A 12,821-nucleotide genomic window follows, 5' to 3' on the forward strand; every position below is an offset into this window, starting at 1 on the left:
GACATCATATGGCTTCCATTGACACAGTAGGGTTTTTTTATTGACCACATATAAAATGCTTGGGATTTGAAAAATATTGTTTTTCATGACCTCGCTTTTAGCTTTGGATTTGACGAGGGTTTGCTGATATTGGCATGTTTTCAATTAGAACAATACTCATACATTGTCGCGCATCAAATGTTAATCAGAAAATAAGCTCATGTCCAACGGTTGGAGTGATCTCTGTGGCCAAAAATGTGTCTGTCTGGGCTGTTGAAGACTTTTATTCTGATTATTAAAACACTAAACAACACAACAAGCAAGACACAACTTCTATTAGATAAACACATCATTTATAAAGCTGTTTATGTATAGTACAACAAACCAATAACACTGTCTCTTTCCCGGGACACATGTGGAGGAGCAGAAAACTAATTATAATAGAACACAGACTTGAGTAGCTTGGCTTCACTCCAGGGACAACAAATTATTCTTATTGGCACAATCTAAAGGGGGAGCGGTGTTGAGACTTCAAACACCAACTTTATGGTAAACGATTGGCAGAGTGCAGAATTCTCACATTGTGCAATCTCAGGCTCAGGCTTAACTGCCTGCCTTTGAAAAAGACATCCACTCTGCTCATTAACCAAGAACATGTTTCACTCTTTTCCCAGCACCAAGAGCTTCTTAGCATTTGGAATCTGTTTTTACCTGGAGACATGACACTTATACAAGACTAACTACTTATTTTGCAGATTTTTTGTGAGAAAGAGCCTGCATAAACATATTATATACACATACCCAGTCTCATTATCATTAACTTGTGTCAGTTTGCCTCACTGGACAGAAGGAGCCCTTTTCTCTCTTGTCCCCGTATCTCCCTGAGCCATCTGGAGTAGCCATGAAGCAAAGCACACAGCCACTTAACCATTAAGTGGATACACACTTAAACCAGAAACTCTCACTCATATCCCAAGTAAACTAATACTTGAGCCAATAGGTGAGTCAACCAATTTGTCAACTAGCTGGACAGAGAGGCAGTCAGTCAGTCTGCAAGTTGAGAAGGAGGAGGAGGAGGAGAAAGACCAAAAGTGGAGACGGAGATTGGGGGCTGAGTGTTTCCCACCTGTAGACCATGTGCTGGGCACCTTGATTTACTAGCAGGCTTGAGGCTCTCGGCTGTGGTTATGTGCAGATGCTCTTAAAAATATAACTTGAACCTTCTGAAGCTCCAACCACAAACGCGCACGGCCCTGCTGTGGCTCGAACTCCTCTGACACACTCCTAAATTAACAGGCCTGAAGACGTGCCGGACCAGCCTCCACGCTGTTTACTGTGCTTCCTGAGACCACGTGTGTGTGTGTGTGTGTGTGTGTGTGTGTGTGTGTGTGTGTGTGTGCGCGCGCGCGCGCGCGCGCGCGTGTGTTGTTCCTCCCACTGAGCTAGACACAACTAAGCAATGAAAGCAGAGATAGATTGGTCTGATAAAGGTACTTATAGGTACTCGTACTTTTAAGGAGGGTTTCTGAGTGTGATAAGAAGGGGTGAAAAGCACAAGTACTCAAATACACACACACACACACACACAGTAAAAAGATAAGAGCAGCAACAGAAGCTGAATCACAGGAAACAGGCAATAGAGATAAAAGCGAGAGAGAGTGTGATAGGGAGGCGAGAGGATGTGGCCTGCTGAAATGCAAAACCTCCTACAGAACTATGGCCAGTTGTCTTGTTGTGTTTAACTTGTCAAAACATCTCAGAAAATAACAACTATGTTAATCTCCCAGAGAGTTTGGTTCTCATAAAGCCTGATTTAACAACAGCAGCGTTCTAGGTTAAAGTAAAGATAAGAGACACATAACATCAGGTAATTATCATATAAGATTTATTCCTGTAGTCAGATTATTTAATCCCTTAAATTCATATACTGTTGAAACATGTGGTTTTGATTGCATACATAAGCTTCAGTATTAATCAAAATTAGTTTTGACATTCAGAAATATTCAGGACCGATTCCCTGAAATAGTTTGGATGCTGCCATTTTGTACTGCGGGTTGAACAGTGTGTGTGCTTCAAAACAAAAAAATAACCTGAACAAACTTTAAAGTACATAAATCATCTACATGTTTGAAGCCTGTCAGAGAGACAAGTGACACATCACAGAAAAAAAAATGTTTATGGAGGGGTAGAAAATGAACAGGGCCAACTGAAAGTCAGCATCAGTGGTTTTCCATAAGAAATAAACAGGAAATACTGTATAACACATTGATTAGAATAGTGTTCAGGGTTGACAAACAGCATTTTTGGCTTTGAAGGTTTTTCGAGTGAAGACGTAACAGGATTAGACTGTCAAGACTTACTGTTCAGACTGTGAGGAGGATTATTAATTTATCCAGCTCACTACATTTAGATCCAAAAAACTGATGGAAAGAAACAACTCCCAGACAACTATTATTCAACACTGATTTCAAACGTGACGGGGGTTTGGCTGTGAAATAAATCAAGGGCTTGAACTTGGGCGAACAATTGGAAGATTATTACATTCCTGAAGCATATGTGTTTGATAGACCCCCCACTTTGGGAGGAAGTGTGACAGACGTTTTGGGCTCACGTTCAAAGTCCGACATTAATCAGAAACAGGCAATTAGGATTATCCTCCATTATTTTATCATTTGGTAAACACGCACAACCCTTTCTCTCTACCTCACACATACAACTGCAGTCCCACATTCATATGCAGGGACACGCAGTTTCAGTTGCAATTCAAGATTATGGTTATACTGTATATTAGCAGCTTCTAATCATGGTACACGTAATGGATGAATGCTAATTAGCTAATTAACAAATACCATCCAAATGTCAAAAAATGTCTTTCGATGTAATCAATGTTTTGCTCCTTCAGTCACTGCATCACACTCACTTCAGACGAAGTGCTGTGGTGTGTTGGAGCTATCTTTCTGTGCACGTCTCCACCTGTCTGTCACCACCCAGTTATGGTTGTCACCACTGCTGTCATTACTGCCATGTACCCACCTGCACTCTCTACAGATGTTTAAATCTCCCCACGTGTGTGTGTGTGTGTGTGTGTGTGTGTGTGACCGCTCACTGTACCTCTCTTTCTGCCTCTGTTTTCTCACAGCATGTGATTGCCATCCCGTGGGTGCTGCTGGCAAAACCTGTAACCAAACCACAGGACAATGTCCCTGTAAAGACGGCGTGACTGGTATCACATGCAACCGCTGCGCTAAAGGCTACCAGCAGAGCCGCTCGCCCATTGCCCCCTGCATAAGTACGTGAAACAGGTCTTTCCTTCACTGTTGGACAATATGGCCTGGTCTATTGCTCCAATTTGAAAGGCAATGGACACACCAGTTACTGCAATGTGTGATGATGCACATACTGGTGTGAAGATTCAATATCAATTACAGGACATGACACATGCAAACACACTTCAACAAAAGACACTCCTACGCTGCTTAAATCCTCTCATTCTTTTCTTTAGACAAGTGTTTGGTAACCAGCTCTTTCTGACCTCTAAATCTGCTAGCTTAAATAAACACACCATTAAACCAAACCTCAAGGTTACGGCAACACAGCCCTCCCAGCTTGTTGGTCCCCATAAATCTGAGCCAAGACGTAGAGCTGTTAACACTGGCATCCTCTGGCCCTAAAGTGCATTGGATGAAAGTGCAGAAAGATATAGATTAGATATAGATAAGATCAATAATGTTTTCAGCATCCACTGACTGTTTGTAAGCCAAAATATACTAGTAAAGCGACTTGTAGAAACGGATTGGCTCTTGTTCCAATCAACGCGTTTTAATTCATACCATTGGTTCTTGTCAGTGTAATAAGACACCAGGAATTAAATTCTTATGAGGAATAAATCTCGACATGATTATGTAGAATATGGCTGAGGTCCAATTATCTAATCAGGCATCTTTGTGTCCTGGAAATGTTTAGTCAAAGCTGAGTCGTTAAACATGCAGTGATCTCTGTGAGAAATAAAGTCATCAGGAGATGACGTATTGGGTTTGACTTTTTGGGTTTTAGGCGCCATTGTGCAATGATAGTCTTGTTCTTTTTTGCCATTAAATAGACCAATTTGTCATGGGAGAAGGTTTCATTATGTGCACAAGTCAACAACAGCCGAGCATATCATTCCGCAGATTGTGATTTATGGTGCACAATAGACAGAAATATAATGTATGTTCAGAAAGAAGGAAGCAAATTCCCTCAATCCCAGCCGAAAACATCAGTTTACTTGATTGAAAGACTTGATTCTTTCTTTATCCTCTCATACACAAAATGATCACCTTTGCACAGCTGAAACCACTGTTGTACACCTCTTGCCTCAGTGTGTTGATGTCTTCCTTTGCATGTCCCCATTGCTCTGTACAGATATTTTGATGAGCCCCTTCTTTCTCTCCCACTCACAATAACAAGACATTATGTGGGTTTTATATCTGCTTTTTCCATCCTGCTTCTTTGGAGATAAGGAGGTCTGTTCTTCATGCATGGTTTCTCTGAGTGGCAACTTCCTACCCACTTGTACAGTAACTACAACATGATGGAGGGCTGAGAGAATCAAGTCTTTGGACATTCAAACACAGAGCTGTGCTCTACCACTGCAGCAGAAGAAAAGAGTCATTTAAAATGACTAACAATCAAAATAATAATGCCAATAGAGAGAAGTTTATTAAACTCCATCAGGACAAGTTAGTTAAGTAGCTGCTGAGGATTTTATGTCTCTGATAGACAAAAAAATGTAGAAAGATTAAATGAAATCAGAGTATTAAGGCTGGAAATGGCAAGTGTGCTGAGGTAGAAACTCAAAATTTATGAAGGAAGATCAGAACCAAAAAAGTAAAAACTGAGCAGTAGATGAATAAAAGTATAAATGTTAGGGGAAAATATCTTGCTTACTGAATTTCCCAAAACTTAAAATATATGTTTTTGCACCTTGTCCTGTAGTTTATCTAATTCATTGTAATGCCTTGCTCAATTCCTTCTTAGCATATTATGGTATTATTTAGAGCTGAAGAGAGCTGCACTGTTTTTATCATTTATTCTACAGTGAGATATCGAGAACATTTTCAGTCAATAATGATTGTGCCTTTACACTAAGAAACTTGTCTGTTGAAAAAAAAATCATTCTTGAGCAGTTTGTGGCCTTAACACTGACATATTTAAATTTATTTTAATTGTTTTACCTTATTGCTTCCTTATTAAACATGCACACCCATCTATGCAGCATGCATACACACAGACAAATACACATGTACCATGTAAATGAAACTGAAATTGTTCTGTGTTTATGTTTTCTCTGGGAGTAGAAATTCCAGTTGCACCACCAACAACTCCCTCCAGTATTACAGAGGAGCCATCAGGTGAGTACAGTTGAGAGTTTTATCTATATTCTGTTAGACATAATCATATATGGCGCTCAGGGCAAGATGGTGTGGATATTACTGAAGTATGTATAAATGGATATGGGATTTTCTAACTGTTTCATGCCTCACCACAGTATTTTTCCAAAACAGACTGCAGGATAAACTGGATCCCTCTTGCCTTCCCCGTTTTTATCAGGGGTTCATGAATATTAAACCCATTAGCAGCAACTCTGGGATATGGCTCCTTTAATCTCTCACACTTTCACAATTAATCAGTCTAAGTGTGGCACAGTAGGGTGTTGGTCTGGTATACAGCACTGGGGTCTTTCAGTTTGTGTAATTTGATGATTTTTATCTGATGCAGAGTTTGACTAACGAACCTGAATCTTATAATGTAGTGTAGAATTCAGCTGTAAATGATTCATTTGATTACCAGGTGATTTCTGTTTGACATTTTTCTGTAGCATTGTACATAATCTGTGATGTTGAATGTTGTCAGTGGTTATGCCCCACAGGTAGGATGTGAGTTAGAAGAGAAGGAGAAGTTCTGGAGGGAGATGAGATGAGGTGATTCAGGGTATCCCTAGTGGTGAGAGAGTGGTGATTGGGGCAGACTTCAACGGACATGCTGGTCAGGGAAACAGAGGTGATGAGGAAGTGATGGGTAAGTTTGGTATGCAGGACAGGAATGCAGAAGGACAGATGGTGGTAGACTTCGCAAAAAGGATGGAAATGGCTGTAGTCAACACATTTTTCCAGAAAAGGGAGGAGCATAGGGCGACATATAAGAGTGGAGGCAGGAGCACACAAGTTGATCACATGTTGTGCAGATGTTCCAACCTGAAAGAGATCAGTGACTGCAAAGTAGTGGCTGGGGAGAGTGTAGCCAGACAGTATAGGATGGTGGTGTGTAGGATGACTCTGGTGGTGAGGAAGATGAAGAGGACAAGGGCAGAGCAGAGGACCAGGTGGTGGAAGGTGAAAAAGGAGGAGTGTTGTGTGGCTTTCAGGGAGGAGCTGAAACAGGCTCTGGGAGGTCAGGAGGTTCTTCCAGATGACTGGGCAGCTACAGCTAAAGTGATCAGGGAGACAGGTAGGAGGGTACTTGGTGTGTCATCTGGAAAGAGGAAAGCAGATAAGGAGACTTGGTGGTGGAATGAGGAAGTTCAGGAGTGTGTTAAGAGGAAAAGGTTAGCTAAGAAGAAGTGGGACACTGAGAAGACAGAAGAGAACAGACAGGAGTACAGGGAGATGCAGCGTAAAGTGAAGGTAGAGGTGGCAAAGGCCAAACAAAGGGCGTATGAGGATTTGTATGATAGGTTGGACTCTAAGGAGGGAGAGGTGGATTTGTACAGGTTGGCGGGGGAGAGAGACAGAGATGGGAAGGATGTGCAGCAGGTTAGGGTGATCAAGGACAGGGATGGAAATGTGTTGACAGGTGCCACAAGTGTGATGGAAAGATGGAAGGAATACTTTGAAGAGTTGAAGGAGGAAAATGTTAGAGAGCACAGAGTAGAAGAGGTGACTGTTGTAGAGCAGTAGCAAAGATCAGTAAGGATGAAGTGAGGAAGGCGTTGAAGAGGATGAAGAGTGGAAAGGCAGTTGGTCCCTGTGGAGGTATGGAAGTGTTTAGGAGAGGTGGCAGTAGAGTTTTTGACTGGGCTACTTAACAAGATCTTGGAGAGTGAGAGGATGCCTGAGGAATGGAGGAGAAGTGTACTGGTGCCCATCTTTAAGAACAAGGGAGACGTGCAGAGTTGTGGAAACTACAGAGGAATAAAGCTGATGAGTCCCACAATGAAGTTATGGGAAAGTGTAGTGGAGGCTAGGCTGAGGTCAGAAGTGAGCATTTGTGAGCAGCACTATGGTTTCATGCCAAGAAAGAGAACCACGGATGCAATATTTGCTTTGAGAATGCTGATGGAGAAGAACAGAGAAGGCCAGAAGGAGCCGCATTGGGTCTTTGTAGATTTGGAAAAAGCGTCTGACAGGGTGCCGAGAGAGGAGCTGTGGTTTTGTATGAGGAAGTCTGGAGTGGTAGAGAAGTATGTTCGAGTGGTGCAGGACATGTATGAGAGCTGTAAGACAGTGGTGAGGTGTGCTGTAGGGGTGACAGAGGAGTTCAAGGTGGACGTGGGACTGCACCAAGGATCGGCTTTGAGCCCCTTCTTGTTTGCTGTGGTGATGGACAGGCTGACAGATGAGGTTAGACAGGAATCTCCGTGGACCATGATGTTTGCAGATGACATTGTCATCTGTAGTGAGAGCAGGGAGCAGGTGGAGGAAAATCTCGAGAGGTGGAGGTTTGCTCTGGAAAGGAGAGGAATGAAGGTTAGCCGCAGTAAAACAGAGTACATGTGTGTAAATGAGAGGGACTCAAGTAGAACGGTGAGGTTACAGGAAGTAGAGGTGAAGAAGGTGGAGGATTTTAAGTACCTAGGGTCAACAGTCCAGAGCAACGGAGAGTGTGGAAAACAAGTGAAGAGACGTGTGCAAGCAGGTTGGAACGGGGGGAGGAAAGTGTCAGGTGTGATGTGTGACAAAAGAGTGTCAGCAAGAATGAAAGAAAAGGTGGACAAGACAGTGGTGAGACCAGCAGTGTTGTCTGGTTTAGAGACAGTGGCACTGAGACAAAGACAGGAGGCAGAGCTGGAGGTAGCAGAGCTGAAGATGTTGAGGTTCTCTCTGGGAGTGACGAGGATGGATAGGATCAGGAATGAGGACATCAGAGGGACAGCTCATGTTAGATGTTTTGGAGAAAAAGCCAGGGAAGCCAGATTGAGATGGTTTGGACATGTTCAGAGGAGGGACAGTGAATACATTGGTAAAAGGATGCTGAGGTTAGAGCTGCCAGGAAGGAGGCCTAGAGGAAGACCAAAGAGGAGGTTCTTGGATGTAGTGAAGGAGGACATGAGGATAGTTGGTGTGGGTGAGGAGGATACAGAGGATAGGGTTAAATGGAGGCAGATGATTCGCTGTGGCAACCCCTGAAGGGAGCAGCCCAAAGGAAGAGAAGAAGAAGAAGAAGACTGTGCATCCTCAGGTCCTATCTTTAAGCATGGGATTTGTGATAACAGATGCCTGAACTGGATGATTTGCTCTACAGTGGGTTCAATAATGGCATTAGCATGAGCTCACTCATGGATTATGTACAGTGGGTACGGAAAGTATTCAGACCCCTTTAAATTTTTCACTCTTTGTGTCATTGCAGCCATTTGCCAAAATCAAAAAAGTTCATTTTATTTCTCATTAATGTACACTCAGCACCCCATCTTGACAGAAAAAACCAGAAATGTAGAAATTTTTGCAAATTTATTAAAAAAGAAAATCTGAAATATCACATGTTCATAAGTATTCAGACCCTGTGCTCAGTATTGAGTAGAAGCACCCTTTTGAGCTAGTATAGCCATGAGTCTTCTTGGGAATGATGCAACAAGTTTTTCACACCTGGATTTGGGGATCCTCTGCCATTCTTGCTTGCAGATCCTCTCTAGTTCTGTCAGGTTGGATGGTGAACGTTGGTGGACAGCCATTTTCAGGTCTCTCCACAGATGCTCAATTGGGTTTAGGTCAGGGCTCTGGCTGGGCCAGTCAAGAACGGTCACAGAGTTGTTCCGAATCCACTCCTTTGTTATTTTAGCTGTGTGCTTAGGGTCATCGTCCTGTTGAAAGGTGAACCTTCAGCCCAGTCTGAGGTCCTGAGCACTCTGGAAGAGGTTTTCTTCTAGGATATCTCTGTACTTGGCCGCATTCATCTTTCCTTCAATTGCAACCAGTCGTCCTGTCCCTGCTGCTGAAAAACACCCCCACAACATGATGATCCCACCACCATGTTTCACTGTAGGGATTGTATTGGACAGGGGATGAGCAGTGCCTGGTTTTCTCCACACATACCGCTTAGAATTAACGCCAAAAAGTTCAATCTTGGTCTCATCAGACCAGAGAATCTTATTTATCATAGTCTGGGAGTCCTTCATGTGTTTTTTGGCAAACTCTATGCAGGCTTTCATGTGTCTTGCACTGAGGAGAGGCCTCCGTCGGGCCACTCTGCCATAAAGCCCCGACTTGTGGAGGGCTGCAGTGATAGTTGACTTTGTGGAACTTTCTCCCATCTCCCTACTGCATCTCTGGAGCTCAGCCACAGTGATCTTTGGGTTCTTCTTTACCTCTCTCACCAAGGCTCTTCTTCCACGATTGCTCAGTTTGGCTGGACGGCCAGGTCTAGGAAGAGTTCTGGTCGTTCCAAACTTTTTCCATTTGAGGATTATGGGGGCCACTGTGCTCTTAGGAACCTTGAGTGCTGCAGAAATTCTTGTGTAACCTTGGCCAGATCTGTGCCTTGCCACAATTCTGTCTCTGAGCTCCTTGGGCGATTCCTTCGACCTCATGATTCTCATTTGCTCTGACATGCACTGTGAGCTGTAAGGTCTTATATAGACAGGTGTGTGCCTTTCCTAATCAAGTCCAATCAATTTAATTAAACACAGCTGGACTCCAGTGAAGGAGCAGAACCATCTCAAGGAGGATCAGAAGAAATGGACAGCATGTGAGTTAAATATGAGTGTCACTGCAAAGGGTCTGAATACTTATGACCATGTGATATTTCAGATTTTCTTTTTTAATAAATTTGCAAAAATTTCTACATTTCTGTTTTTTTCTGTCAAGATGGGGTGCTGAGTGTACATTAATGAGAAATAAAATGAACTTTTTTGATTTTGGCAAATGGCTGCAATGACACAAAGAGTGAAAAATTTAAAGGGGTCTGAATACTTTCCGTACCCACTGTACACTTAGAGATTCTGGACTACATTTCAGCTATTATGTGATTAATTTTAGGTCTTTTTGCTGATCTGACGGAAATTAGAATGATTAGATTTATGGTGTTTGGTAATTTGATATGTGATTTGATGTTGTAATTGTGAAACCTCATAAAATTACACTCATAATATCATAAATACTACAAATGTAAAATGCCAGCATCTTGTTTCACAGTACTAGGCAGACATACCTGGACAGACCCTGCTGGTTCAGTGTTGTGTCTTTTGGCCCATAGTGGAAAAAGTTGAGTCATCTGGCTCACAGGATGTTTGCTCTGTCTCACCCATGAAGTTGCAGGAGGCCCAAGGTATAGACCTTTGTGTATGTATGTAGGCTGCAGCTGTTGTTGGGCCCTCTGAGGTCCCTAACGTCCTCTGGACGGCTTCGATTGACAGCACAGTCAAGATATTCCTGGTAACCAACCCTCCTCCACCTCTTTTCTTTCCTCTTTCAGTCTCTCTTCGATCTCCTCCAGCTCCTTCGTCTCCCTCTGTTTCACGCTTTGTCTTCACATAACACTGTGGGTGGTGTCAAGCTGGAATATCGGGAGTTTCTCTGGGCCCCTTTTTCAGGAATCTGTCCACTTCTGCAGCGTAGGAAATTTACTTCACCATACTGGGGGAATTACTGGAGAATTCAAAGAGGGACTGATATTTATCAACATGAATTAATGCACAAAGATCATCAACATATTTACAACATTTAAAGCAAAACAAATGTGTTTTCGAAGTTTGTGTTTTGTGTAAGACCTATCCCCCTACCTCCCCCTCCACTATGAGAAATCTTTGCCTAGAGGTATATCCTGTTTTCAGATGCTATATCCATGTCATTGAACTAATGAAAACACAACCTGAAGGGGGCTGTGTAATGGTCAAAGCTACAGATAATCGAATCACGGCTGAGAGCTCTGGGAAATCCTTCTCATATGTATAATAGGCACAGGTCTGTTCAGCCCAGAGAGATTGAAATAAAGCAGACTGCAAAGTGGAGCACCTTGATGGACTTCCTAAGTTGGTCACGTCGGTATCATGAGTAGCCGAGGGTCCCACTGGACCACCGGGGATTGGGGCCCAGAGGATGCATACTTTACCTCGAGGCTCCTCAGAAGGTCACAAAACAAACATACCTCTGCTCTGCCTTGTATTGGAACAGCAATGATATCACCTAATAAGTGACTGCAAACACATGTGGTGATTTTATCAGAGCATCAGACCATATTTTCCATTTCAGCACATCAACATGCACCAAAGTAAATATTATCGCTAAAAATTATTGTAATTATTATTATTAGCAGTAGCAATAGTAGCTGCAGTTGTGGTAGTAATAGTAGTAGCAGGTGGAGGAAGAGTATCACTGTGTTTTAAATGTTTTATACTGTAGCTTTACATACATGCAAAGGAAAACACACAAAGCAATATAGTAAAAAAATACAGTTTGATAAAACACACTATACTTTTATATGGACAGATTTATAATAATGGTTTTAGAGTTAACACAAGAAAAAGAAGAAAAATTAGAGAGAAAAAAGAAGAGGAAGAAAAGCAAGAAGAATGTGATTAATGAGAAAAATAAAATAAAATAAAAATATACAGAGGTGAGAAAGACATGATATAAATATAGAGGAAGAAGATGTTGAAGGGATGAGGAAGGATCTGAGGATCAGTTAATAAATGCTGAAAGAAAATGTAGAAATAAAGGTGAAAAAGTGTGTGTGTGTGTGTGTGTGTGTATGTGTGTGTGTGTGTGTGTGTGTGTGAGAGAGAGAGAGAGATACCAGAGGGTGTTGGGCTGACAGCTGTGAGGCAGGTGCCTCATTGCGGGGTGAATGGAGGGTGTGAGGGAAAATGGAGCGGTTATTAATTTGTCTCCTGCAGCAGGGCTGTCCCCCTTTTGACCACATGGATGGCTGGAATGCATGGAGAATACCTCCGATGGTGTGGCCTAGACAAAAAACACATTGTGCTGGTAGGTCACGGATGGTGTGAGTCGCCACTCCCACGGGTCATGACAGAGACGTCTGCACTGCAACAAAATGTGGAGATTAATACTGATGACCTATGATGGCTGCCTGGGCCTGTCAGCATACATAGGATGTGAAAGTAACTAATGATGATGAGGAGAACTGGAGTGACTATGATGAGGCTCATGAGGGTGACGAGGTTCATTCATATAATGTGTGTGTGTGTGTGTGTGTGTGTCGTGTCTGAGGCTGGAAGTGATCAGAATCTATGGCGGATCCCTCCTTGGATTTTTTGGACATTAGTCTTGCTTCACACGCCCTGTTCAGTACATGCCGACTGCCCCGCACTTGAGTCATGTCAACGTGACTGCAGTCATGTCAGTGTGCAATCTTATGCTGCTTAACTCTGTGACATAGCCAGAGCAGAAATAATAGTAAAAGACATAGTCTGCAATATGCAGGGCCAAAAACCGAAGAGCACAGTATCAAATTATCATTATCATTATCAATACAACCCTTTGCTTGGAATTTACTCTTTTGTGATCAAGAATCATGAAAACCTTGGCAGGCTTATTTCCTCTCTCTGCGTCTAAGCTTTGGGTAACAACCAACAGGAGTCCACGCTGACTCATCTGAAACTAATCAGACACAGTTACAGAGGATGACCCAAC

The 12,821-nt window shown here is 42.6% G+C and overlaps 1 protein-coding gene across 2 annotated transcripts in view; it reads left to right on the forward strand.

Annotated features, from left to right (window-relative positions):
- ntn1a (netrin 1a) overlaps positions 1 to 12,821 on the forward strand; it is a 59,298-nt gene that overhangs the window by 34,670 nt on the left and 11,807 nt on the right. Inside the window, exons 4-5 of one of the 2 annotated variants that reach the window (XM_026303990.1) lie at positions 3,119 to 3,268; positions 5,316 to 5,369. In XM_026303990.1, the coding sequence (XP_026159775.1) occupies positions 3,119 to 3,268; positions 5,316 to 5,369 (204 nt within the window). The remainder of the gene's footprint in view (positions 1 to 3,118; positions 3,269 to 5,315; positions 5,370 to 12,821) is intronic. The other variant, XM_026303991.1, reaches the window with a different exon arrangement.

Source organism: Mastacembelus armatus, chromosome 1, assembly GCF_900324485.2.
Source record: "Mastacembelus armatus chromosome 1, fMasArm1.2, whole genome shotgun sequence".
Classification (NCBI taxonomy): domain Eukaryota; kingdom Metazoa; phylum Chordata; class Actinopteri; order Synbranchiformes; family Mastacembelidae; genus Mastacembelus; species Mastacembelus armatus.